We start from the raw sequence: 27,424 nt of genomic DNA on the forward strand, positions 1-27,424 counted from the left end.
TTTCTACTCTCGAGACAGTTACTGAAGTAACTATGAAGTTCTAAAAAAAAAAAAAAGATGCAGAGATTCATTTGCCACTTACAGTTTTGAAAGGAGAATAAGGACCATTTAAGAAATCCGCTAATTGCAACTGTCAGAGGTTCAATTACTGAATTTTTAAATTCCTTTAGCATCTTTGAACTTTATCTGGTGAACTTTTTTCATCTTACAGGTCAGATCACTCCCCATCGTAAACCATTCCGAGTTAACTCTTTGAAAGAATTCATCGGGTTTACTCTCCGCAGAGGAAGGGCTTTGCCTTGAAATCTTCCTTCCTAAAAAAGAAACCTTCATCAACTTCTCTGCTATGGCTCCATCTTCCCTGAGTGTGTCGTTTTACACCTGTTACGGTTCATTTCTACAAAAGTGCAGGCAGGCTTCATGTTTCCAACGCATTTGAAGAAGTTACTAGCTTTCAAGCATTCAGTAAGTTACTCTTCAAAATCTGGTTTGGGCTTAGGATTCCCTCCTTCCCCCCATTTAACTTGTCACAGGCGGCGTTCCCCTTTACTTTCTATGTTTGGACACAACATACACTTTTACAGTGTAAATTTTCTCCACTTGTATTTATTCTGCCCTGCTTTTTCACTATTTTTGGATTTATTTTAATGGAGAGGGGGGAGAATACACTTACAGAGAATCTAGTATGACATCTTTAAGTGGTCTCCATGCAAGCAGCAAGCACTCCACCCCTAATTTCTTCCAATGAGCTTCGTTACTTCTATGTAGCTCCTCTTTTCAAAGTTCGATGCTACTGACAGGGTTGTCTGTTTTTGTTAAAAGTCAAGCGTTCTTGTTTATCCTCATTTTTATTTCTAATGCTTACCCTCTTGCTGCTTATGACCTGAATATGATGAAGAAGAAGGGAAAAAAAAAAAAAAGAAGACCACTGGGTACAGGCAGGGGAAATGGCAAACAACCAGCTCAAACTGAAGCTCTTAAGAACTCCTACTACAAGCAGTCTAAAAAGGGAAGAGTGAGAATATCACAGGAAGACATAAACAAGAGAACAGGACACGGCGAGGTGAACAAACCCTAACAAGTTGCTCCTACAGTCCCGCAAAACCAGGTGGTTTTAAATTATCCCGTGCTCAAGAGGAGCAGCAGTTATTTAGAGGTTTGTAGGTTATCCTGAATCCCTTTCTTCAGTGAGATGCCATTAGTCAAATCCGTGTGGGGAACCATAATTCGCTAAGTGCTGATGCAGTTTGATTTAACTTTCCTAAGCGTTCAGGGGCAAACTGAAGACAATGTTTTATGTAAGGATCCCCAGAAACTAAATCTGGTCTTTACTGCTGCCAATATAGGCTTGGCAGAAGGGTTACACTTAAGGGCATTTGCACAGTTGGTTTTGGTCTAGCTGTCAATTTTTACGAGCTTGGTTTAATATCCTTCACTCTTTTCTGCATTTCTACACAGCAATTTGAAATTTAAATATCGCCAAGCGGATGCATATGCAAGTTGTTCTATAAATAAAAATGTCTGCAAAATACTACGTAGTTTCCTCTTTCAAGCTATGAGATAGAAAGGCGTATTTTAAGAGTTGTCAGATACTGAGTTTGACATGTTCAAATTACGATCGGCCCAGGTTTAACCACAACTGCCAGAGATAAACAAGGTTTGGGGAATTTTTCCAAGATTAAGCCCATCGCTTCTTTGCAAAAGGGACAGAGCTCACCCTTGGCAGTTGATATGTCAGCAGTCTCCTGAACACGACAGCGTTGAAAGGAGCATGAGAAGGTTCTGAAAAGAAATTCTGAAAAGAAAAGGGTCTGAAAGTGATCTCAGATTATTGTCACGCAGTCCGTGGTCCTCCAGCTACCCCCAGCTCTAAGCTACCAAAGCCGACTGCCCAGCCAACACTGACGAGTCCATCACGACTCATCTAGAGGACAAGGGGAACTGAAAGAGCATTCAGCATAAGGCTGGGCAGAAATTCCCCATCGAGGAGGAGGATCTCAGCACCGGGGGAGAACAAGCAGCTTCTGGACAGCGAGAAATTATCTGCATGAGAAAACAGCCTGGAGCCGAGCTTGCAAACCCTAAAGTTTGAATGGCACAGATTAACACGCCGTGTGATTTTGAAGTGGCAAGCAACAGCCAGCCCTGCAGAAGGGACAGAACCGTGCCACCTCGGGGCTCAGAGTCATGTCCGTGACATTTATATGACTCAGGGTATTTTTGAGAAACCAACAGAGGACCTCTGAAAAGAGCAAAGACCTTTTTCTTAGACAGAGCCACGTTTCGCTCATCCTACTGACCCGATGCAGTCACGGCATGCAGTCACTGTCTGAACAAGGAATGATCTCAGCAATGCTGGGGTATTTCCTGTGCAAGGCCTGTATGAAGGTGTATAAAGCATTCAAACCGCAAATGAAATTCCACACACAGAAAACCCTCTTAAAGGACACTAGAGAACTGTTAATAAGGTTTTTTTCCATAGAAAACAACACCCAGCTACAGCAAGAGTGACCCCTCTAAGTCCTTCATCACATGCAGGACTTCGTCTGACCTCTGCCTGAAGAGAAATGTCAAAACAATTTTTTCACTGAAGATTTCACGTCCTTCAGAGAATCAATGACAGTGGCTAGAGTGATGACGATGTGCTCCACAGAGGGCACGCCTGCGTCTAAAGCCTATCTGTAATGAAGCCCAGGATATCATTTGTAGTTTAGCTAGGGCTAAAACAAATTTTGTCATGACTCAGTAGAAAAATAAATAAGCCAAAACTGTTCAAAATCTTACAGGCAGTGAGCAGAGAAAGCCTGACAACTGGATCAACAGAAGTGGAATGACAAGTGGATCTTACCAGCCAGGCCGCCAGACATTTTGTGGCCATGGCCGTGGAGGTTAGCCTATTTATTTTTGGTCACCACTGCTGCTGAAAAGACTAAAGACAAAGGTCATCGCAGAAAGACTGAATTGCACGATGCCCACTGTTCTCTCGCTGCTGTTGAAAGGTCGACATACATACATGAGGCCGGCCACACCATCATTTTTCAAATTGTCAGCCAACGTGCTTCTGTTTCTGAAGAGAGTTATCATGCTGATCTATGGGAGGGTAAAAGCAGCAGAACAGACACGCTGAGACACTGAGGGCCATGCTAATGCTGCAGGTGTACCTGTGCTGGCGACCCCGTTGGCTAGAGAAGCACCAAAAGGGTACCAAGGGGGCTCAGACAGCCACGCAGGCCGTGTCCAAAATCAGTAACTACGATGGACAGAAGGAAAATATGGAATACTTCTCCTGTTACCTTTGCCTGCCGGTTATCCAAGCTCAGAAGATAGAACTAGTGTCACGAAGTCGGCGTGCACCTTCATATTTAGTCCCACAGTCTCGAGCTGCTTTGGGAGCCAACCTCTGTCCTGCAGTTTGGCAGCGGAGGCTGCAGCTGTATCCAACGATGTAAGAAGAATCAGCGACGCAGAGGGATGACAGAAAGGCACCCTCGCACATTTCAGGAAGCACTTCCAGATCTTGTTCCCTCTCTCACCTCGCGTCACTCACCTTAAGTATTAAGGTATCCAGAATGCTTGGTCAACAGAGGAAGCACAACCTCTGCGTGTTTCACGCAAGGCAGAGCAATTACGCTGCCGACTAAGGAGGTACTCAACAGGCGGATCAGGGGAGATCTCAGATGTACAGCCCACCACCTCATCGGAGCGCTGAAAAGCGTGAGAACAGCCAGAGGACGGGAAGATCTTAATGACACTAAGAAGCAGCGGAAGGCGAACATGATTTCCTCAAGTAATAGAAGAGACAAACTTGGAAAATATTTAATGAACTGAACTTGTCCGAGGAAGTAGCAAAGCATTCCTCGTTTCATGCCACACCACGAACAGTGAGAGAAGGTCGCTTCTGTGCACCGAGCTCCTTGTCACCAGAGAAGTAACCAAAGCATCGGGCGTGACGGAGTTCAAAACCCACTGAACATCTGGAAGAACCCGAACTTGCAGGGGTGCCACACGTGCTTTCTGAAAGTCGGTCCTGTGCGGATGGTCACACCGCAGTAACTGCTGTTTTGAAGCAACTCTGCGCTTAGAAAAGCCCTATGAGATGAGCCCCCTCAGAATCATTTGTTCGCAATATAAATTACAGTCCTTTTAAGAACTATGGATACCATCAATAATAAAAAAAAAAATGGTGTTTTTCAAGTATCTGACCTTACCCAAATTAAATTCAGCGTGAGCTGTACGCAGTGTTATGTTTCAAAAAGTATTATGCAAAAGAGATGGATTTAATTCCAAGCAACTTTGCATTTGCACATTTTAATTCTTTCTGAAAGAAGGAGCGATTCTCGAGGGGTTGTGAACATTACAACATAATGGTTGGAGATCACAGAGCTTTACAGCAGAGTTTGGTACCTCTTTTTGCTAACCAGAAGATGGCATTTTACAGATTTACGTAACTAAATCGCTTAATTTTAAATCAGACTCCAATTAAAATGACAACTGACAGCTCCCATTTACGTGATCATACTGTTATTTGGATTTGCATGTTTGGAAATTGTAGTTCCAGTAAATATACACAAAAGTTGTGTTCTTAAAATAATTATCAGTGTCATTTAATTAATTCAAATACAAGAAAGTTTTGTTTTAAACACACACTATTAGACAATGCATTTGGGTTCTGTGAATAGGAGCAAGAGCTTCTAATGAGATTTTTCATTATAAATACAAAATCTCATCCTCTTAAATTCGACTAGAAGCGAAATCAAATTTTTCTGTTTGCTGAAATCCGAGTTCCTCAACTTCAGCTGAAGTAGTAACTGAACAGAACTAGATTAAGAAGATAGAATGAGCCAATATTCCTTTTCTGTGTCTACAAGAAGCAAATCCAGAGACATAAAAGGCTTAGATTATGTTCCAGTACCAAATGTTTGCCCGGTAACTTCCTTCCAGTTTAGAGTTTTCACTTCCATTGGTTTTATTTTTAAAGATGACCTGCAAACTGTCTGAATTTTAAATATAAGCACAGGATTTAACGTGTATCCTCAATTAAAAGCTTTAAAAATAGGAAGTGTGCTTTATTTAAGAAAAAAAAATAGTTCTGGGTAAAAAAAATTATTTTAAAAAGAGTGAATTTTCCTCTACCTCTTAACTTCCAACGTGGCAACTTTCCATAGAGAGTAATAATAAAATCTTAGCATTCTTAAACTCCAGCGCTACTGAGTTATTTCAGTTTCATAATGAAACCCTTATTGGTAAAGAAAACCTTGAAGTTTCAGTCATGATTATCAGAGAAGAATACTAGTTATATCTTAAAAAGTGTGAAGTTATAGATATAACACTTTGTAAGTTCATAATATAATGGAAACTGTTCACAGACTTTAAATAAATAGTAAGTAGCAAAACCTTATGCATACAAAGCATCTTGTTTTAGTCCTTTACCACAATCCATGGTTCAAGGGGGTTCTTTGTTTGTATTTTTCCTGATAATAATGGAAAAAAGAACACTATAAACACGCAGTAATTTTCTATGCTAAATGAATCCTTGCAGAAGAGCACACAAGAACAGCCTCAGAAGAATTAAGAAGAAAAATATACAATTCAGAAATAAGTTTCCAGTACTCACTGGTACTCTAGTTTGGAATACTCACCATGTCTGAGCACCACACTATCAGCAAAAGATTTCAAAACACAACAGCGAGCTCTATTTTGGACCCCTTCAGCAGAAATGGATAAAAAGATTCAGCTACATTTCAAACACTTTGAAGAGCACTGAGTTTTAATTTTTCAAAGACACTAAAAGTCAGAGTTATCAGAGGTCTTATGAAGCTGGAAGCTTTACTCAGCCATACAACGTTTGAAGACAAGAAAGACTAGAATTTCAGCTCTCATTTTTTTCATATAGAGGAAACTGAAACACAGAGAACATTCAAGGAGATTCAAAACCTAGTGGCAAATACAAAAATACGTTGGTTTTAGGACCTTTTTAGGATTTGGGATTAGTAATAACATGTGGACATACGTGGAACAGCTCAAAGCCTTTTCTTCAGTGAAGCTTTCCATATGTAAATCAATGAAGCTTCACATAAGAGCCCTGGAAAACCCAAAAACCTGGAAAACCTTTCTGCCAGCAACTAAGACCTACAGAGAGGCAGATAATTTATTCCAGTAACCCAGCTCCTCTCTGTTCCTCTCCCTCCTCCATTACTGATTTAGCCACTAAAAAAACAAGGGAATTCGTGAGTAGGCAAAGAGCTGAAGCCTGCCAGCTAAATTGTTGGTTGCAGGAGTCACCAAAGAGCAACATTTGCCCATTATTAAAGAAGAAAGGAGGAAAAACAACTGATGAATTCAATTCCATCTTGCTCAGCTGCTACAAGTTCGTTGTCACAAACACAGGGACCAGGACTGTGCCTACTCCCTTAGAGGGCTTCTTTACCACAGAATCCTCTAGGTTGGAAAAGACCTTCAAAGACCATCGAAGTCTAACCAACAAGCTGACCTACCAAGCCCCATCACTAAGCTACATCCCTAGCGCCACATCTACACGTCCCAAATTAAGCCCTCCAATCATACACCAAAAATTTACAGAGGAAATTGAGCAATAGGCTTGAGGCAGTCAATCAGCAGACGGAAAACATTTAAGAAAGTTTTATTTTAGCTACTACGTATCAAGGTCAGGACACTGCAATATTTAAAATTAATAACGCCGTACACTTGATTGATTGCCATCAAACAGCTACCCAGTGTGCACACAATTCTCTAACTTCTGTCCTCTCCACTACTTCTCAAATTAAGCATACTTCAAAGCAAAGTCACGTTGTTTGACTGTAGGACAGAAAAAAGTGCAGACGACTCTCCTCTTTTTTAAAATCATACCTTGATCAGAAAGAAAATCCAGCATGGTCTGGAGAAGGAAGGACAGATGCCTGACAGATAGAGCAGGGTTGCCCATTCTTCTGGAGGCATACACGAGTTCATGAAGCAAACGCATCTGTACTGCAGCCCATCCTCGATGAGTTCCTACAAAATAAACATTTTTTGAAGCTAGAAGTCATCAAAAAACAATCAAATTTGGTTTTCTGTATGTTCTAAGCAGTAATTTAATGATACTTAGATTAAAATCACCCAATGGGACCAATAATTACAAAACCCAAAGCTTGGACTCAAAACAGTCAAAAAAAATAGGGGTTTGGGTTTGTTGTATATTTGACTATAAAGCAATTTTTGTTTCATATGCTTGCCTATTGAGTAAATTTATCATTAGAACTCAGAAAAACGAAGTTAACACTTCTCATAAAGAAAAAATAATACTATTTTTAACTTCTCCAAACAAGAAATTCATTCAAGATTTTATACAGAAACTTCACTTTCATCTAAATCCAGTACTTCTTAAATCTCTCCAAGGATCAAGCAAAATGTTTTCTCCCGATGCTTTCCTCACCTTTAAAAGTCAGTTAAAAAAGAAATAGACTAAAGGACACGAGGCATATCTCCTGACTATTATTAGCCTTTAAAAACTAAGTTTCAGACTACAAATTATTTCATATTTGCCAAGTTTCTATCAGAACAATAAACAGTGCACCATAATGTAGGCTTTCTTTTGAAAATGTAATATTCAGTACATGTTATGAAACTTAACCTGCTTTTAGGTCATTCAAGGAATAATGGTTTTAAACTAAAAAGGGTAGGTTTAGATTAGATATAAGGAAGAAATTCTTTCCTCAGAGGGTGGTGAGGCCCTGGCACAGGCTGCCCAGAGAAGCTGTGGATGCCCCATCCCTGGAGGTGCTCAAGGCCAGGCTGGATGGGGCTTTGGGCAACCTGGGCTGGTGGGAGGTGTCCCTGCCCATGGCAGGGGGCTGGAACTGGATGGGCTTTAAAGTCCCTTCCAACCCAACCCATTCTGTGGTTCTATGATCAGTACCAAGCAAAAGCAGTAATCGTTAAATAACACATATTCTAAGATGTGCAATACTTCATAAACTTCTAAACGGAGTTCTTCCTAGTACTACCCTTCAGCAGTTGGCTAACTCTTCTAGAAGTAATTCCTGGAACCAAATGTTAAGGAGTTTATATTTCCCACACACAGGTATCAACATGAGGTTATTTTTCCATGTGTGAAATGCCATTCTTACCAAGCACTGCTTACAATTTACAGTGATCCTTCCATGTCTCTGCAAGAGCCAGGGTAAGATCTGACAATTTTTAGGGGTAAAACCTGACAAAGCACTTCAGTGCAACATAAAGGTAAGGTAAAAAATAAACGCCAATTGTCTTTTTTTTCTTTAATAGCCAGCTCTTGCAGAACTTCTGCAAACTCTCCTCCCAACACAGTCCCACGCCAGTCTTCGAACTGGAATCCCAACAGTAGATAGCCGATGCATTCTCACAAATGGGAGAACAATCTGCCAGCTGCAATTTATTCTTATTTAAACCAGTTCAGAGTCCTATTACAGGTGAACCTCACTGCCTTTTCCATTGACGTTCAGCCCACTGTTTGCTGCTCCACTCCCGCAGCGACAACATTTAGTGAATGCTCACAAAAACGCCGCTATACAAAAAAATTCAAGTTTTTGGGAAACCTAGGAAAGTTTACTCAAAACTCCCAAGTTCCCAAGCAGCATATTAGCTGTCTCTTCTTTTACAGGGAAAATGTGGCACAGTATATTAAAATAAAGACATTTTTTTAAATGATTACTTTATATACAGCTTTGGATAACATTGGTGCCAAATTAAAAAATGTTCAAATAGAGGTTACCTAAAAAAGGGCAGCAGACAGTAAATAAAACTTGCAGAACACAGCACTTAACAGCAACAAGAACAGTCACTTGTTACAGGCTGGTTTGGGTGTTTTTTTTTTTAAATAAGTGCAAAAAAATAGCAACTTTAAAAATATATAGCATCTAAAAATTGCTTAAATGTCTTAACCAAAAGCTAGTCTTACAGATAACACCACACCAATTTAACTTGTGGAAGAATGTGATATTGATACAGATATATATATATATAATTACAAGCATGTATGTACTTTATATTATATCTGTATATAATGTATATGTGTCTATATACATAAAAACGTAAAAGAATCTTTCATTCTTTAATTAAAAGCCAACAACAAATACCACGAGGAATACAGTTTCTGAGACACAAGTCTTCAAAGGCAGCTAATTAAAAAATACTCAGAAATAAAATATGACCTTTTTTGTACTGAGAAGTGTATCATCACAAGACACTTTTGAAACAGCAGAAGGGAAGCTCTCGTTAATAAAATGCATTTGCTGCAAACAGAGGAATTCAGCAAGACACTCAGCAGTAGCTCTCCGAAATTCAGAACTATTGGAAGCAACACCAGCAAAAAGTAAAGTTGTTGTTCTAAAAAACTGCTTGATTTGCCACAATTAGTGACAGATAGGTAAAGGACTTGAGTTTTATCTGAAACCTCTCAAGGAAATTAGTCATAGAAAGCCAACTGAGTGACCTAGCAAGCTTTCCCAGAGACACTTACCTTTGCTGAAATCTTTAGGATCCAACGATAAGCTATAGCCAGGGAGAGTTTCTAAAAGCAGTTTGTAGCACGCCCTCCACCCAGGCTCTGGGATGCTCGGGGCAGCGCACTGCATTGCTGCTATACGCTTGAAAAAAGCGGATTTGCGGTGAAAACCAATACGTTCGTACAGCTCGGAAAGAATGCTGTAGCGCTGGATTTTTTCTTCTTCTGAAAGCTGAAATTTAAGGGGAGAATAGGAAGGAATTGGTTTTAATCAAGAAAGCATATATCTGAGTAACAGGAAAAAAAAAAAAAAAAAAAAAGCAGAGGGAAATGTAGCAGACATCTCCAACACCCCAGAAGGCCAGCGAATTCTCATACAGCCAGTCCTGGCAGCGCCTACTGCCAGGAAAACTTACACTTGCTTCAAGTTCAACAGCCACCAAGAACAGTGAAGATGCATTTCTTTATAAACTTAATTTGTCATTAGTACTAACAAGTAAGTAGTCAAAGCAGTTAAACATACCTAACCAGCTCCGTATTTTATGGATGATGTTTAGCATGATACTCATGTGCATGGTCAGAACACAAACTACACCACATCCAAACTCAACTGATTTAACGAGTGAAGTGTCTTCATCAGCTTAAGAGAAAACCTAGCAGCTGATCTTGAAATCTCAGGCTATGAAAGCAAAGAAACTTAACGCCTTGATTTTATGAGCCTCTGATCTTGTAAACCACAAAATATGCAGTCCATGATACCATACAAATGCAGACTGTCAACTAGCGAGGTAGAATTTAGCGAAAGGTTAAGTCTCATTAAGCTTAAAGTTCAAACAAACTTGGTAAGGAACTACCAACATGCACCGTAGCTCGTAAATATACTGGCACAAGTCCCAAATAATCACTCCTTCCGCCCTGGTGTGCAGTATTTCTTCTATGCAGAAGAAGAAACTTCTGCAAGAGTCTCGAAGTTATCAGCTATTTCATGTCTATATCTCAGTAACAAGCATTAATGAGTCCTGAAAGTGGATCCATGCTGACACCTAGTGCACAACATCCAACATGCACAACCAAAAGCAATACGAAATATTTGCCCTTACGACGAATTATTCCTCAAAATATGTTATCAGCTTCACAGGAATGTACAGTGATAAAGTTCGTACAAAAATAGCACTAATGGACAAGAAACACCATTTCTGCCACTCACACTGCAAAACCAAAAGCATCAGTCGGTGAATTGTGTTTATCTTCAGATACTTCAAGACTTGTGAAGTTGAAAAATACTAGCCACGCTAGTAAATTTTGCAGAAATTATTTAGGTTTTATGAAGCTTCAAAACATTTTTAGCCATGTAAATCCTGACATACAAAAACATGATCTGTTTTCACAAGTCACTACTAATTTTGGGCACAGGGATAGGTCCAAAAAAGGCCCAAAGAGACCTGGAGTTTTCAGGACACACCATGACCTTATCTGATAGCTCAAATCCTAGTAGGTCAAAAGATCAAGAGATGCAGACAGACTAGCAAATGATTTGGGGCAGTTTCAGCCAGTTTTTGAAGCTGAAGTTGCTATTTCCCTCAGACCTGACAACACGAGCCAATGCACGGTGCAAAAACAAAGCCCGGCCACATAACAGGCCAATCCTTTAACTGGAATTGTGAAAAGGCAATTGCACCAAGCTGAAAACCATCAATAAATGCAGCTGGAAGGAAAACAAGGCACAAAAATAAGACACTGATCAACGTAAAAACAGTTTTTCAGAATCCCCAAAAGCTAGCATCTGGAAAGAACATGAGGTGTTACATTAAGTTCAACTGCTCTAGCAGAGAAGAAGCTACTCCAACTTTTTTTCTTGTTCTTTTCCCTATTTATATAATTTTTAAAAGATAGAAAATCAAAAAACGGCAGCAGAGTTGAAAGGGCCATGAGCAGATCAAGTATTGCAGTTAGAAAAGCTTAAATAAATTATCAAAGCGATTTCTCAAGTACACAATACTGTCCGTGTTCACATACTAAGGGTTTAAGATGTAAGTTTAAGATGGGAAGTTAAGTCTTTAAGTTAAGAGTAAGTTTAAGATGGGAAGAAAAAGGGCCACAATAGCTCTTTAGATGAACATGAGCACTCACGAACTGGAACAGCTACCAGAGACAACAAATTCTCTGGAAGTTTCATTTTTGTCCTGTTTGAGTAAGTTTTTAACGCTTCCCTAGCTTGTGGCTCAATGGCTGTCCATAAAGCTACTCAAACATTTCTTGCAGTTGCAGGAAATTGTGTTTCCTCCTGGCAACAAAGATAGCGAGGCTGCATTTTCCCTCGGCATAAATAGTTCAGCGTTACCACCTAGGGGCTTAAAAGAAAGAAGGAAAAATCCCCCACAGACACAACAAATAATTAATTTGGGAAATACAGCAGCAGGGTTCAGCAGACTATCAGTGCAGCACTCACAAACACCCTTCCTGGCCTTACAGATTTGTAAAAGATAACGCACGGATGTGAGATAGCCAACACGTGAGGCACAGCTTCTTTTCAACCTGGTTAATCTTCATTTAACTGTTGTAACAAACCAAGTTAGCAACCGCAACTGGAAAGGCTGTACTTCGCTATCCAAGCAGCCGAGCCCACAGTTTTAAGACAAGCTTTCAAGAGGGAAGCTTTTTTTACATGATTTTTAATTATTCCTTACTACATTCAAAGAAGCTTCTGTAACCTCACTTTCTTTGTAATTGGCAGTTACAATTTATTCCTCACAACTGGACGCAAAGATAAGTTTTACTACCCTGGAGCTCCCCTGTAATCAGAAAACGCCAGTTACGTAATTCTACCAGACAGGCCTGATTTTTACAATTCAGGAGACTGGATAGAAGTGGAAGGAAATCAGTTTTCCTTCACATCAGAGGCACGCACTTTATCCTGTGAGGTGTTTTTCTGCTGCCTACTGTTAGCTGTACTGATGTTCTGCCTACCTGCAAGAGAAAGACACAGCCCCCAGTTTGCTTTCTAACTTACGACAAGATGTCTCCTCCTTCAAGTTTGCCCAAATTATAAGAGCAATTGTTATCTGCTTCTGTGCTGTGCACAATAAATCCTGAAGAGCCAGAAATATCATTCCCAGCCACGCCATCCTATATGGAAAACGGATCCCCCAACACTGGGAAGATCCTGTTACTCACGTTTCTCTTAATACTGCTTTCCAGAAACACTTCCACCTGAGAAAATGGCAAAATAGCAGACATGATCATATGAAGAATTGTGAGTTATGCCATCCTTGATTGAAATCAAGGCAGTTTAAGGGTAGTTCTCAGCACTGGATAGCCCAGTACTGTCACAGCGAGGTGGTGGTGGTGTTGAAGAACCAGCCGGATACAGAACTTCCAGACTGGCATCACCACGCTATGACAGCTGACATCAGGACATGGCCAACTGATCATCAGACATAAAGGAATATACAGTGGAAAAGATCCACCCCAAACTAACATGATTCCGAAAGAATCAGTGAATACCAATACCACTTGAGAAGAAAAAATAATAATAACGCTCCTTAGTATCAAAATTTAACCTGTTTCTCTCCCAGAACATATCCGGCTGAGTACCATCACCATCTTGCTTCATCTCCCACGTTACGCACGCACTCCGTGCATTAACTCCCTAAATTCAGACTGAGCTACAACAAACATACACAGTATTCTCAATTTTTATTTCAAGGTTTCCCAGAGGGTGGGAGATCTGGCATTGATAGCGTGTACATGCACAGAGATTTATCTGTGGGGTCAAATAGCTGATGCCATACATCAAGTTCAAAGTCTCTTTAGGGAAAAAATAAAGCAGAAAGACGGAGAGAGCTGCTAGCTAGTCAGATAAGCAGCGGGGCCTCCAGGATGCCCTTCTCTGATTGTTCTCTCCATCGCAGCAGGTGACAGAAACGATGATGCCTTCTTGCCATGCTCTCTCACTACGTCCTTTTCATCAGGACCTGCTCAAACTCTGAGTTGTTTCCGTTTGTGACACTACCGAGCCGGCTGCTGCGAGCTGTGATCAGGACAGGGGCTGCATTCTGAGCAGCTGCCGAGCTTTGTGCATGTTTATTACAAGGTAATTATTAGCAGCTATTTAAATGCCTTATATACTTTGCCATTTAGTAAAGTAAGTCCTATTTTCTTCCTCTAATGTAAACTTCAAGTTACAGCATCAGTGGGAAGGGGGAGGAGAACACGTGATTCTCCTGATGATAATTGCTCCCTTAATCAACACAAGGTAACAGCAACACTCGAGTTTGCAGGCCAGGCAAATGACAACGCAACGACGAGGGAAAATTTCTGGCACAGCAGCTTCACAGAAATCCTGCCACAGCAGCGTGCATGAAAGGCTTCTGAGCTGCCAGTGTAAGCCACTGGAGAACTGAGGGAAAAGCAGAAATTGCAGCAGTTAAGACACCCCGTGACAAAATTGGTTATTTATATGATAGTTCATTAACTAATTAAATTCTCATTCTTCTTTGGTTAGAAAAATTGAGACACTGTACAGAATTAATAAGCAAAACAGATTATCTGCAAATTGAAGAAATTATTCTACCCCCCTTATAAATTTGCTGTCCCAATCTGGGCTTTAGCTCAGTGGGGTGGATTTCAACCGCTGGTTTTACTGAGACATAGGGAGCAAAAGAGGAAAAATGGTAAGAAATGTAACAACTTTTTATGAATCGTTTCCACCACACCAGTTTGGTTTGGTTTAGTTGCGGGTTTTCCTGGTAACCAGTGACACCAAGCATGAGACACTGATAACATCTTGTTCTGGGGTGGTACAGAGCATCAGCTTCGAGAGTGAGATCACCAGAAGTCATCATCTTCATTTCAGACTAGAGAGGCTCTTGATAATCTCTGCAGGAATTGTGTTATAGAGCCAATTTTGCAGCTACACGAATAGAGGATTTATTCCCCACTTTGAAAACTTAGAATTGAGTATCATCAAGTGCTAACAAGCTTCACTAGCATTCTGTTACATGTGCCTAGAAAGTACAGCAACAATTTAAAACATTGTTTGTGATTACAAATGAACATTTTCAAGTCTTCCCTGAAGTGAAAAGGTCTATGCCTAGTTTTCTCCTCCCCATGTTCCCCACTTTTCTCACAGTTCCAAATACTTTTCTTTTTCCCCCTCTGAATTCCTTTCTGACTTGGCATCACCCAGACACGGCACTGCACAACAAAAATTCAACTGAGTAACAATACCAGTTATACTCTAAGCTCACTCTGTGAAAGGCCATTCCTTGTTTCATTGAACTAGATACAATCAAGAAAAAAAAAACCCAAGGCAGGAGATCTGCCTTAAGCAGCTATTTTTCCCTAGCACAACAACTCAAGAGAATAACAATGGAACATTTTGTCTTCACGAGAGAAAATAACTGCTAGAGTCTCTAATCTCAAACTAAGTCCTCCTATTTTTAAATGAGTTCTGAATACCTTCTTAAAGCAGTCTCAGAGATGTGAAAACCATCAGAAGTCCTAGTGAGAAGCAAGTGGTAGATGGTTTCCACATACAGAAAAGAAACTGGAGTCTCCTAAATCTAAGTAATTTTAACATCTGAGTGTAATCTCTCACGCAGGAACAGAAACGTAACGGGACGTTGTGCACATACCTGACGGAGATTGATATAAACTGCATTCTGAAGGAATTCCGAGGCTTCCATGCTCCTTTTCTGTATTGCAAGGACTCTCACTGCCTTCACACAGGCCTCCAGTTCAATCACACCAGCATTCTTGTACTTGGAGAGAGAAAATTAAAATCATATGAAGTACGGCACCTGTTAGATTTGATAAGTATTTCTCCCTAACACGTAAATCAGCTGTCACATCCTCCAGACCCCAGCAATTCCCTAACGCTAGTGACTACACTGTTAAATTACCAACACGTGCCCAAGTGGCAATTAAGGTGTCATCTGAAATGTTACTATGCAAAACAACCGTTTTCATCCTCTTCACCCCTTTTTTATTATTTTCAGACACCGCAGAGCTTCGAGTCTGTGAGTTCAGATGAGGAGAAAAGTTGGGAATACGAGCATCATTTTAGGTAACCTCATACACACGGCGGGTACGGGTGCATGTCTACAACAAAGTAATAAATTCGACCTGCACAGGATAATATCTATATAAGCTCAAGGCTGGTAATAGGCAGGTCAGTTTTACAATTATTCTTCACCACCTAAAACTGTTCTACCAAGGTAAATGGGGAATTTATTTTGTCTATTCTACTCATCACAAAATGTATTATATAGCACAGGAAGCTGCACCAAGAGAACTGCAGTTTTACTACATCGATTTTCTCTTTAGTTAAACCAGTATCATTGATCACAGGTGAATTACAAACCATTCCAAGTTTTCTAATATCTAGCTGATACCGTTTTCTGTAAATTAATGTTTTATTTTCATTACACAGCTTGCCTAAGAAAGGCCAGAAACGACACAGATGTGCATTGATCTGTTTGAGCTCAGGCATCACAGGCAATCTTCCAGACAAACAATCTGATCTAGTTATTTCCCCAAACAATACCGATATTGGACGTTTGAATCTCCTGCTTAACTTAAAGTCTTACATGTTTGGAGCTTAATGGGGGACATAAAGCCCCGAATGAAATGCAAAAAGAACTCCAGAGAAGCACAGATCCATCTTCCTTTCTTAAGCGCTTGAGACATCAGCAAAAACAAAGTATGGGAGATCGAATCCATTTGAGAAGATGATGTGAAAGTTTTTTATGCTTAGTGATGACGTCAAAAAATGTGTAGAAAGTACTGCTTCCTCGGCGTTACAGCTGAGAGCTATTCTGCCTGCAGGTCTTAGACAACAGCTAAATACACTTGTCTTGAACAGCCACAGATCAGTCCCTAGACAAAGTTCTTTGTTATTTGCAAGTGAAGCTTATTATTACCTGCTGAGAGCACACCAGATATGATTATAATCAAAATAGAAATAACCTCCCCAAAACTAAGTCCAAAATTTAAAGAAATCATCTCCTTTCTAGATGAGCAACTTAAGGTAACATAAAAAGCTGAATACCTACTTGAGAATTCCTGCTATATTGATGAAACTGCCCCCCAAACTATCACATTCTCTTGCTTCTGATCATGAATTAACTCATGGACACGATTTATCTTGTCTCATTTGGAGAGCCTCCCTTCAATACAAGTGTGGGAATGACACCTCCTGTTTAAAGATACTTCTAAAATCAAAGACTATCTGAAATGAAGAAGTGACTAAAGCGTATATAACTACACCGTAATGCAATTAAACTCAGCTTTAGTGGTGATGAGGATATTGAGCCACTCTTACCACAGTATGAAATCAAATTTTTTCCTCTATACTATACTACCAGTGCAAATATTAAGCTACCTTACTACCTTAAGCTCTGAACATTTGCACAAAAAATCCCCCAATAAAGTTCCTGTAGAGCTGAGAACTATTTAATTTTCCAAATCCTCATAAATGAGTGTTTGTCCTTCTCGTGGCCTTTCCTTTGTCCTTTCTTCATGACCACACGCGTTAAATACCAGCTTCCCTTAACAGTCCTGTAAAATCACATCCATCATCAGCAACCCCTTCATAAACTCCTGAATTCCCCAGAGATCATTCCAGCAGGCACAGTAAATAAGCTCACATTCAGCTCCCACAATGAATAAAAGCATCCATAAAGCTGCTGAGGTATGTAATAAAAACTATAAACATACCTAACAGTTAACAAACCTCCCCAACATTCAATACTTCTGCTTAAGAGCGCTTTAAAAATTTAAGACAATTAATCCAAAACCTCCAGGTACAAGCAGTCACAGTAAATATTCCACTCAGTGCACTGCTATTTCAGGTGTCATCTTTGACCAAGCTTCTTTAGAATCTTGCCAGATTCTAAACCAAGCACTCAGTGCAGGAGCATGAATTATTACTATTGCTTCCATTATCACATCTTTTAAAAATTGTAATGCAATTTTTAAAACCTGTAATGCTTTAGAAGATACTCCCAAACCAAAACCACAGCACTTCATTATACACAGGAATTTCAGTGAAATTTTAAAACTAGATAGAATTACCTTGCCATAGTAAGAGATGGCTTCTTTATATTTATCTATGATGTCTTCAGGGCTCAGGCAATTCTTGGCACGTCCGATTTCAGCACTGGTATCTGCATTTATACCATTTGAAGTCAGCGCACCTAGAACAGACCAGGATAGGAAATGAGCAGAAGGACTTCTAGCAAGTAGTAAATATTCAAGAAAAACAACAACAACAAAAATGGGATATGCTCTAGGTTTGACCAAAGCATACACAAAGAATGCTTGCCCTACCTAGAAAATACTGGCTCTGTTTTACTGTGTCACGTTAGAAGGCAAACAAAAAAATGGATTCAATCACAAATCAGCAAATGGGAAATAACCAAATCATTCAGTCTTTTAAAGTTTTAAGTATCTGAGTATTTAGGCTATGAATAAAATATTAGGTTGCTAAAATTAGATTACAGCCACATCTGTATATGCAAATTTAATCTGAATTTTTCTCTGTTTTACTTACAAATTTTATTTCCAAAGCACGCACACAAAAAATGTGCAAGTTCTTCTATAAACTAATGATTAGAACAGTGATCTCCTCCTCCAATCATTTAAAATAAATGTTTTTCTTCCCTGCATCCAATCCCAGAAAATCAAGTGTTTCCGCAGCATAACTAAAGGCCACCCAATCTGAGCCTTCCACATTAAAACAGAAAACTACCTGAGGCTCAGGCAAAATAGTACAAAATTGCTTTTCTCATATAAGAAAGAAGGAAAGAGAGAGAATCTTCACGTCTACAAGGGATAAGAATCTAAAGTAGAAGCCAAGGAAATCTGGGGTATTAATAAGTACCGGACGATTTTATTTCTAAAATTCAATTTTATTGCAGAGTTAACAATAAAATTGAAAACATCCATCAAAGGTTTAGAAAGACTCTGTATCTCCTTACGTATTATTAATCTCGATGATTTTGCACCTACATTTATACGGTAATTTATTTCTCCAAGAGGCTTCTTTACTAGGATGGCAAAGAAATCTCCATGTTTCAGAGCTAGACCTAACTTTTAATGGACTGTTAAAAACTGTGAAATATACTTTCTACTCACTCTGTATATTCAGAGAGATGTTATTTATATCCTCAAATGCTAAAGAACTGTTTTGTATGTCTGTCAAACTTGAAAGAATCAGACCACAGACACCTGTACTTAAAACTTTAGGGTGTTTTATGGAAGCTATCTGCAAAATCTTTGTTCGTGATGATTGAAGGAGTACCACGACACTGTAAGACTAAATGGGACCATTTAGGCCATTAAAAATTTTAAAAACCTCACTACTCATGGGAAGGAACACTCTTGATCAGACTTTCTAGGGACACAATCATAGAATTCCATCGTTTATTTTGTACCGGTTACCCTTCGCAGTCTCTTTGCTTCCTCGAGATTTACAGCCAAAACCTGAAGCACGAGGATCAGGACTAGTTTTGGCAAGTGGCAGCCGCAAGTTATACAAATACGAAACAAATGCAAGTAATAAAAAGAAAATACTTCGGAAACATGCATGAAAATAATGTACCTGGATCAATGAGAACTTCTTGTGCCCCTAAAAGGAGGAACAAAAATGGGTTTTTTTTTTCAGCCTTCAATAAAGCCAACAGAATAAGCTCTTATAATGTTTTATAACGATCATCAGGCTTGAACAAAATTATAAAGTGTATCAGAATCATCGTTCCTATTTTGAAGGACTACCAATTATACTTCAAGTAGTCACGATACGTTAAATTTCATTTTGTCAAAAAACAAATTAAAAAATCCTGTAAATTTGCAATTAATTCTAAAGCATGTAAAGAACTGAAGAATTTTCATTGTACAATTTAAAGGCACGTATTTTTTCTCCATTCTTGTTTTAGCTGGCAAATTTCTGTCACAACCCACTGGTATTTTAATTTCAGGTCCTGCAGTGCTTAAACCTCCCTGTACGAGCTCCTTTAGTTCACAAAATACTCTGTAATAACATTTTCGAAGAGCTGTACCCAACATACCCCTTTTTGATTACCATTAATTTCACTCCAGCACGTTTTCTGAATAACTGAGTAAAGCCAGAAAAGCCACCGAGCCAGGCTGTTCTGATAAAACAGCTGACAAGGCTGCTGCATGGGAGGAGGATTATCAGACAGACAACACCTTGCTGATTAAGCATAGCAGTAAAATTACGACTGAGGGTTAAGCGGTTCAAAACAACGCTTTATGAGAGGAAGGACCTCCCTCCAATTCATTTGCTCAGTCTCAGGATGAAGTAGAGATTTCGAGCCAGATCAACAAGATACTCCGAAACTCCACTGAAGTTTCCTAATTAATTCTGCTTGGGGAAACAAAGATCAGGCGACAAAATTAAGAGCTTAGTACTTCAAACAAAATAGAACAAAACAGGCAACAAGCTAAACAGTAGTAATCTAATGTCTGCTTATGGAAGATACAAATTGCCTAGCTCGCAGAATGTGGCCATGCTCCTGGCAAAAGGAACTAAGCAATTCAAAATTTTACACTCTAGGTGTAAAAATCTACTTCGGGTGTAAAATCTACTTTTATACTCCAGCTAAAGTTCCCCTGCGGCCTGTGGAGAGGCCCCTGGTGGAGCAGGCTGTCCCCCTGCAGCCCACGGGTCCCACACGGAGCAGATCTCCACGCTGCAGCCCGTGGAGGAGCCCCCGGTGGAGCAGGTGGATGTGGCCTGGAGGAGGCTGCGGCCCATGGAGAGCCCCCGCAGGAGCAGGCCCCGGGCCGGAGCTGCAGCCCGTGGAGAGGAGCCCACGCAGGAGCAGGGGGTCTGGGGGGAGCTGCCGCCCGTGGGGGACCCGTGCTGGAACAGTTTGCTCCTGGGGGATGGACCCCGTGGTATGGAGCCGTGTGGGAGCAGTTCTTGAAGAGCTGCTGCCTGTGGGCAGCCCACGCCATGAAGGAGCGGCGGAGACGAAGCGTCAGGGACTGACTGCAGCCCCCATTCCCCTGTGCTGCTCAGGGGGAGGAGGTAGAAGAGGATGGATGGGGAGAAGGTGGTTTTAGTTTGTTTTTAGTTCTCACTGTTCTAGCTTGTTAGCAATAGGCAATAAATTACATTAATCTCCCTTATGCGGAGTTTTCTGCCTGTGATTGTAAGTGGTGGACAATCTCCCTGCCCTTGCCACAACCTACAAGCTTTTTTCCATCATATTTTCTCCTCCTGCTCTTCAGAGGTGGGGGAGAGTGAGAGCAGCGTGGTGATGCTCGGCTACTACCAGTGCAAAAGCACCGCACACACACACCCTGCTACAAACACGAAGTTCTGGGAATGTTAAAAGTCAGGCGTGTTCATCGAAATGCCAAAGCTCCCTTTGCATGGCCAGCAAGATACGGCAGCCCTGGGGTTCAGACAAGGACCACAGAAGAAAACCTGCCTTCGGAAAAGCCAAGGCTCCACTGCTCTCCCCCTCCCTCAGGCAAGTACTTTAAACCCTCTGTTACTGACCAGCTCCCTTCTGAATGAACTGTTCCCAGCAAAAGAGTTTCAAAAGAAGTTGAAGGGTGCACCACCAACAGCCAGATGATATTCTGATGCCTACAGCGCTTCCTAGTTATGTACAAAAAATACTTCAACTCTGCTTAGTAGAGGAAAAAAAGCCACTGTCACCTCCCTCTTGAACATTTGCTCTGTTTTATAGGAGATCTTCATGCTTCTCTCTCCAGAGGTGTTTTTGAAACACCACAACATTTTCTGAGTAGCCAAAATCCGGCATTTTAGCCTAAGAAGGACAAATGGTGGAAATCACGCAAGATTCAAGACAAAGATGCTTCCCTTGGCCAGGTCCGGGCACGAAGACAGTACCAAGGAACCCTGTCGTGGCCAGGCTGAACTACAGGCACAAGAAGAGGAGCGATTCCAGGCAGGCACATGGGGAAGCAATACAGGTTCCTATCGGATCTATGGCCCTCAAAAGTAGCCACAAGTTGAATGCCCATTCCACGTATGCTATTTTTTGATTTTATTTGGAAACCCGTTTTGCATCTGGACTGATCCTACAGACAGGTACACTGGAAGTAGTTCTCCATGTTAAATATTGTCCCCCAAAATTAATTAAAATAAAGTAGATCATAAGCCAAGGTGCGCAGAGATTTTGCAGAGATTTTAAATGAAAGGCACTGCAGGGTCAAACAAAAGGTAGTGAAAAGAAACTTTCAGAGGACTGTAGAGGAAAAAAGCATCACAGCAGCAGCTGTTTGGCTAGACAGAGTTTAGCGCTTCAGATCTCAAAAACATTAAAAGATCGTAACTAGTGATAGGGAACAAGACCTAGGGGGCCACGAAGTAACACTTTCATCTGCAAGGGATAACCAAAAGTCTGTAATCAGTTTTTCTTGACCCTAATGCTTGATTCCTAGTCCTTTGAAAAATCTAGTCACGTGAAGTGATGGAAGGACTATGAGCTATAAAACACCTTACACAAAAGCAGCAGTAATATACCCAAATGTATTTTATTGGATTACTCTGATAGCTGTGACTTATTTGTTACCTACTTCAGGAACGGACTGCAATACTTACTGTTAAATATTTGTTCAAAAGGGGAGAAAGATTAATAACCGCAGGGAATTTTACCCTAACAGGCAATATAAAATGCACTCCTAAGTCACGGGACCAAACGGACAGATTTTAACCACTAGGTATTTCCTGCAAAGCTAGTGTCCTCTCCTTAAATAAGGTTATTTTTATTATCCAGGTCATCTGGTGTCAAGACACACAGTATGTATTAAAGGTAAATCAAAGCAAACGTTTACTAGATTGTGATTTACAGATGAATAAAAACGGGTGGAGTTTGGTTTGTTTTTATTCTTTATTTAAAGAAGGACTTAATTCTGATGACACTGCACACAGAAATACTTAGACCAGCCCGTAAACCTAGCTTCTGTTTGCTTCAGCACTGTGTAAGAACCTAAATACACACGCACAAAGAGCTGCGCTGGCTGGCACCAAAGGCCTGGCTGGCTTACCATCCTATTTCTCATCAAGCATGTAAAAACAAAGCAAGGTTTTGTGATATTTCATTAATTTAGAGCTCAGACGTGAACCAGTGGCAGTATTCACATACTTTACAGTAACTGTTACATTTTTCTTTTTGCTTTCCTGACCCTAGCCAGCCTCTCCATGAAGGCCCAGAAGCTTTCAGGAGCCTGAGCACCCTTTGTTAAGTGTCAGTTATGCGATTAAAGGCTCACCTCCACAGTCACAAAAGAGCCCAGAGACACCATGACAGCTGAACCCCAATAACCTGGAGTCAACACAGCTGTCCAGGGGCGTTAACTCATCTCGCTGGGTTTCGTGAGCTGCTCTCCACATCACCTTAACAGACAAAGGGATGCTACTGCCTACCAGAGTATGGATCATAGGACAAAAGGAAAAAAAATACCTTGGGATTGTGCAAGACTTCTTACGAGAGATACAGGGGATGAACCAAAGGCAGGGAGAAGGAGGGACAGGAGCAGTTTAAGGAGGAACAAGCACGGAAAAATAGAGGGATGAGGGGGCAGTGTGTATTTGTGTGTGAATATCTAACTACCAACAACTGGAACGGGCTCCAAGGCTCAGTACTCAGAATAAAAGCCAAATCCCGTGCTTACCTGGTCTGTGCCTGTTGCCTGCCTCAGCAGAAAGAGAACCTCCTTGTGCCCTACGAGATCCAACTTTACCTCCAGTACCACCAGGGTAATGATAGATGACTGACGCTGAACATAACCCCTCGAGGGCAGCTAGAGATAAAAGAAAAAAAAAAATAAGCAAATTAGTAGAGAGACTTTCGAGAACTGAAGTACCATGCAGCTGAGTTTATTGACATGAATACAAAGTATGTTTTAATTGGAAAGGAGTGACAAAGGCCATGGAAAAGGCTGAGAAGCTCAACGTCCTTTTTATCTGTTTTCACTGGGAAGGTTTACCTTCAGGCTTCCCCAAGCCTACCAGCAGAATCTGTAGGATTAAGCCTTATCCCACAGTACAGGAAGAAAGACATCTGAAGTACTTAATCCAACTGGCCACAAACCCACAAAACCAGACAGGATGCACCTGAGGAGCTGCTCTCTATCACCTTGAGCAGGGGGAGGTTTCTAACGACCAGACAAAGGCAAACACCACACCCATCTTCGAGAAGAAGGTACTGGGGTCTACACTCAGGGCAATCTCAGCTCCCTGACGAGGCTATTAAAAATCCTGGAAGCAGTTTGAAGGTGTCTGGGAACAGCAAACATCGATTTACAAACCAGTCCTCAGCAACCGCCCTGCCTCCACTGAGGACAAGCCTCCCAATAGCATCTTTATAGCCAAACTGGTGAGATACAAAGCGGAGAGGTGGGCAACAAGCAGGTAGAAAGCGGGCTGGACTGGCAGGCTGCTTCGAGCAGGTCAGAGCAGGGGACCTCCAGAGGTCACTTCCAACCTCAATTATTGTAATTTCCAGGAGTATAATTTTACAATCCACCAGCTGGGCCTTAAAATATCTTCATGCCCTGCACAAGTAGAAAAGTTCTCTTGTGCTTCAAGAATCCTGAGCCACCTAACCTTCTGCAAGAGAAGGAGGAAAGAAGAAGGTGGTAAAGTTTTCATGTGTAATTCACAGAGCACGTAGGAAGCTAAAAGGACTTCCAAGTAGAATGGGAAAGTGCAAACAGAAGGAAGATATGCCACTGGAAGTTAAACACTCATGGCTTTGGTAGATGTAAAGGCAAAAATCTTCTGCTAACAGTCGACAGTAATACCTGCAGGATAGATTTCAAAATCATCTGTACTATCCACTGAAAACAGAAACATTTTCAAAAAAAAAAAAAAGTATTAAAAAGTCAAACTTTTCTTTAAAAAAATAAATAACCTTTTACTACAGTAACACATTTTGTATTGCAGGTTTTCTTAAACACCTTTCTTTCTCATTTCTTATTAATTTATTGACTTCATTCTTAGTCACGCTTGAAATTCGGATTTTGGCCACCAAAGCTGCTCCTACTTTTCATAACACAGAAGGAAAGTTACAGAAGATACTTTCATTTCCTGGATTTTAGCAACTAACTATTCGATTCACTATCACCAGTTAATCCTACCTCCGAGCCACAGAAAATCATTTACAGACCGCAGCAGCTCCACCGCCATGTGGTAGTGCACCAAGGAATCCTGCAACATCCCAGCTTGTAAACACAGGTCACCAACGTGCTTCCGCATCCGGCCTTGGCAACGCTTCTTGTAGTGTCTGCAAAATAAAAAGCGCAGTTTGCAGTTATTTCCAAGAAGCAGCTATCCGAGGTAAAGACAATGTTCTTTCCTCCTTAACAGCAGATCAACGTTTATTTACTCTGTTTCTCTGAGCAAATATTCAGTATGAATTCTAACCAGCATAGTATGCAGATGTAAAAGAACCAACATTTTGAGGAGACGCTGAAAAAAACAATGCAAACTTGGGCTAGATAGAATTTATGGAGTCAGATGAAGTTAACAGACTGCCCTTCAGGGTGCTTTAACAGCCGTGCCACAAAAGAAAGAAAATAAACACGCACTTGTAAAAAGCAAAGAATTGCTTACGCTTGTAAAGAAATACTACCTGTTTAGAAACGTTATGGCTCATGAGAACACAACATTTTTATTTCAAAGCAACGGTGAGTGAAAGAAATTGATGACGCCTTCATCTCCTTTCCGTTTTTGTCCTACTCCACGCTCACAGACCCAGCAAAACCACTGCCACTTCAGGCAAGCGCTGACTGGGTTTCTCTTGCTACCCCTTTTTTAGTTATTTGAATAAAAGCTGAGACAGCACCAGCAACAGTTTCTTTCCTTTCCCAAATAAAATCAATAGAAAGGAATCGGGACATCAATCAGCATGATAAAGACACTAACCTTACTTTTTTGTCTTTATTTTTAAGTGGCAGCTAAAGCTACGTAACAGGTGCAATGTAAGACACGCAATACTTCCAAAGCACCCCATGGCTTAAGACAAGAGAAATCAGTCATGGTTGAGGGCAACACTACTCTCAAGTTAGTCGGCAATGCTCCAGATCTCCCCTTCTGCAGAGGTATTCCCTAGCAAGAAGAGCCCTGCTCGACCTCACCACATTTTCTTAAAGAACTGAACTTCAGCTTAGGCAATTTATTATTTTATCTACATTACTGCAATAGCGTATCCTTCTGCTCTAACAATGCCTTCCAAGTATATGAAGATATAAATACCTACATACGCACGGTATATTTGACATTCCAAACTTCACACCAAGATTTTTTTTTGTTTAGACTAAAATAAAATTATCTGAGAACAAAGCTTTAATTAAAAGCATTCCTGTAGATGTCAGTTCTTCATTATATACATGACGGATTGCCAAAAATCTGGATGACATGGGTTTCCAAAACTACAAAAGACCACCTCAGACTGACTCATAGTTTTATGTTTTTATCTTATAATAGTTGTAATTAAACTTTTTTTTTCATTTAAAAAATGCCCAGCAGAATATTTAAAAAAAAAAAAAATCCCTAGCATATTTGAACCTATCTAGGAACTTGAAACAGAAACCAAACAGGTAACATCCATCCTCTCTTATACCCTAAAGCACACTTGAAATACGAGGAAACGTCACGACTAGGCGATGAAATGGGGCTCGAGGCGGTGCTTTCCTGCCAGGCAGAGCTTCCCAGCGCTGAGTTACCGTCTGACTGAGATAATCGCTCACTGCGATTTCAACAGACTGCTGTTTTTACGAAGTCTGACGTGAAAAAAGTCAAAGAATATATGAAGCCTAAGGGAAGGGCTAAGAGGCATATTAATTTCTATCCTTCAGATTTTAAGGCATAAAGGCTAGAAGAAACGGGAACGATAAGAACAATCACACGTTACTGGGTTTTTGTTTTGAGGGTTTGGGTGCGTTTTTTGTTTTTGTACCAAAGACAGCCACCAAGTGCTAAGGACAGCCCCTGCATTCAGCCGTCAAGCAATGTCTTACTCCTTGTAGCCGGTCCAAAAATAAAAGAAAAAGTTCAAGAGGCCAAAGAGAGTAACTGATTTGGATGGATGGATGGAGAACGGCAATCTAAAAAGAGAAGATATACGGACACGTGCACTGTCCATATAAAAATCAAACAGAAAAACGGTCAGAACCAGCGTCACTGTTTAGAAGAAAATGCGGAAATTTTAAAGGGAGACAAGAAGTCTGTCTTCTACTGCTCCTCTCCAACTAAAATGTTGTAAATTAATTCAGTATAAATGTACATTCCACCTTTCTCATCTACCACGTCAAGTTCACAATTGATGTGGAGGTGACATAAGACTAAATACAACGGTTGTTCTTCATCTTTCAAATACGTCAAGGAATTCAGGTATTTATCTTTTCGTTTTTCAACAAGCATCATCTTTAAGAAAAAAAAGGAAGAAAACGAGAGGTGCTCTGCACAAACTATGGAAGAACATCAAACCTTAGCAAGATGTCAGCCTCATATCATTCTTAAATTTTAACATCAAGTAAGTAGTGGAATTAAGGAACAGTTTCCTTCCAGAGCTACAATTCCTTTTGAAGATGCTAACACTTCTGATTTCCTCTCCCTACATTTTCAAGTATTCTGTGTTTTTATGAACAAACCAGGCTCCCTATTCTCTCAAAACTGTAGGTTTTAAGGTGTGGTTTCTTCCAGATTTTCTAGCTTGCCTATTATTAACTTCAGAAATACGAGTCAGACAGCTAAAGGAATATTGCCAGACTCCTAAGCCAGAGCCTAATACCCAAATTATTTCAACAGCACTGCCTCACCAACAGCTCCTCCTAACCAATCCCCAATTTTGCTGGAAATGTACGCCCACCAATATATTCAAAACGTGAATGCATCCATTCATTACAGTCAAACTTGGGTGTCAGGGAGCATTGCTC

The 27,424-nt window shown here is 40.5% G+C and overlaps 1 protein-coding gene across 6 annotated transcripts in view; it reads right to left on the minus strand.

Moving 5' to 3' along the window:
• Positions 1–27,424, minus strand: part of TRAPPC9 (trafficking protein particle complex subunit 9) — a 468,771-nt gene that overhangs the window by 433,877 nt on the left and 7,470 nt on the right. For 5 of the 6 annotated variants that reach the window (XM_048049614.2, XM_013193341.3, XM_013193348.3 and 2 more), the window contains 7 exons: positions 24,626–24,771; positions 23,159–23,287; positions 19,086–19,112; positions 17,558–17,679; positions 15,118–15,243; positions 9,497–9,713; positions 6,868–7,011 (listed from right to left, as the gene is read on the minus strand). In XM_048049614.2, the coding sequence (XP_047905571.1) occupies positions 6,868–7,011; positions 9,497–9,713; positions 15,118–15,243; positions 17,558–17,679; positions 19,086–19,112; positions 23,159–23,287; positions 24,626–24,771 (911 nt within the window). The remainder of the gene's footprint in view (positions 1–6,867; positions 7,012–9,496; positions 9,714–15,117; positions 15,244–17,557; positions 17,680–19,085; positions 19,113–23,158; positions 23,288–24,625; positions 24,772–27,424) is intronic. The other variant, XM_048049625.2, reaches the window with a different exon arrangement.

The sequence above is a fragment of the Anser cygnoides genome, chromosome 2 (assembly GCF_040182565.1).
Source record: "Anser cygnoides isolate HZ-2024a breed goose chromosome 2, Taihu_goose_T2T_genome, whole genome shotgun sequence".
NCBI lineage: Eukaryota > Metazoa > Chordata > Aves > Anseriformes > Anatidae > Anser > Anser cygnoides.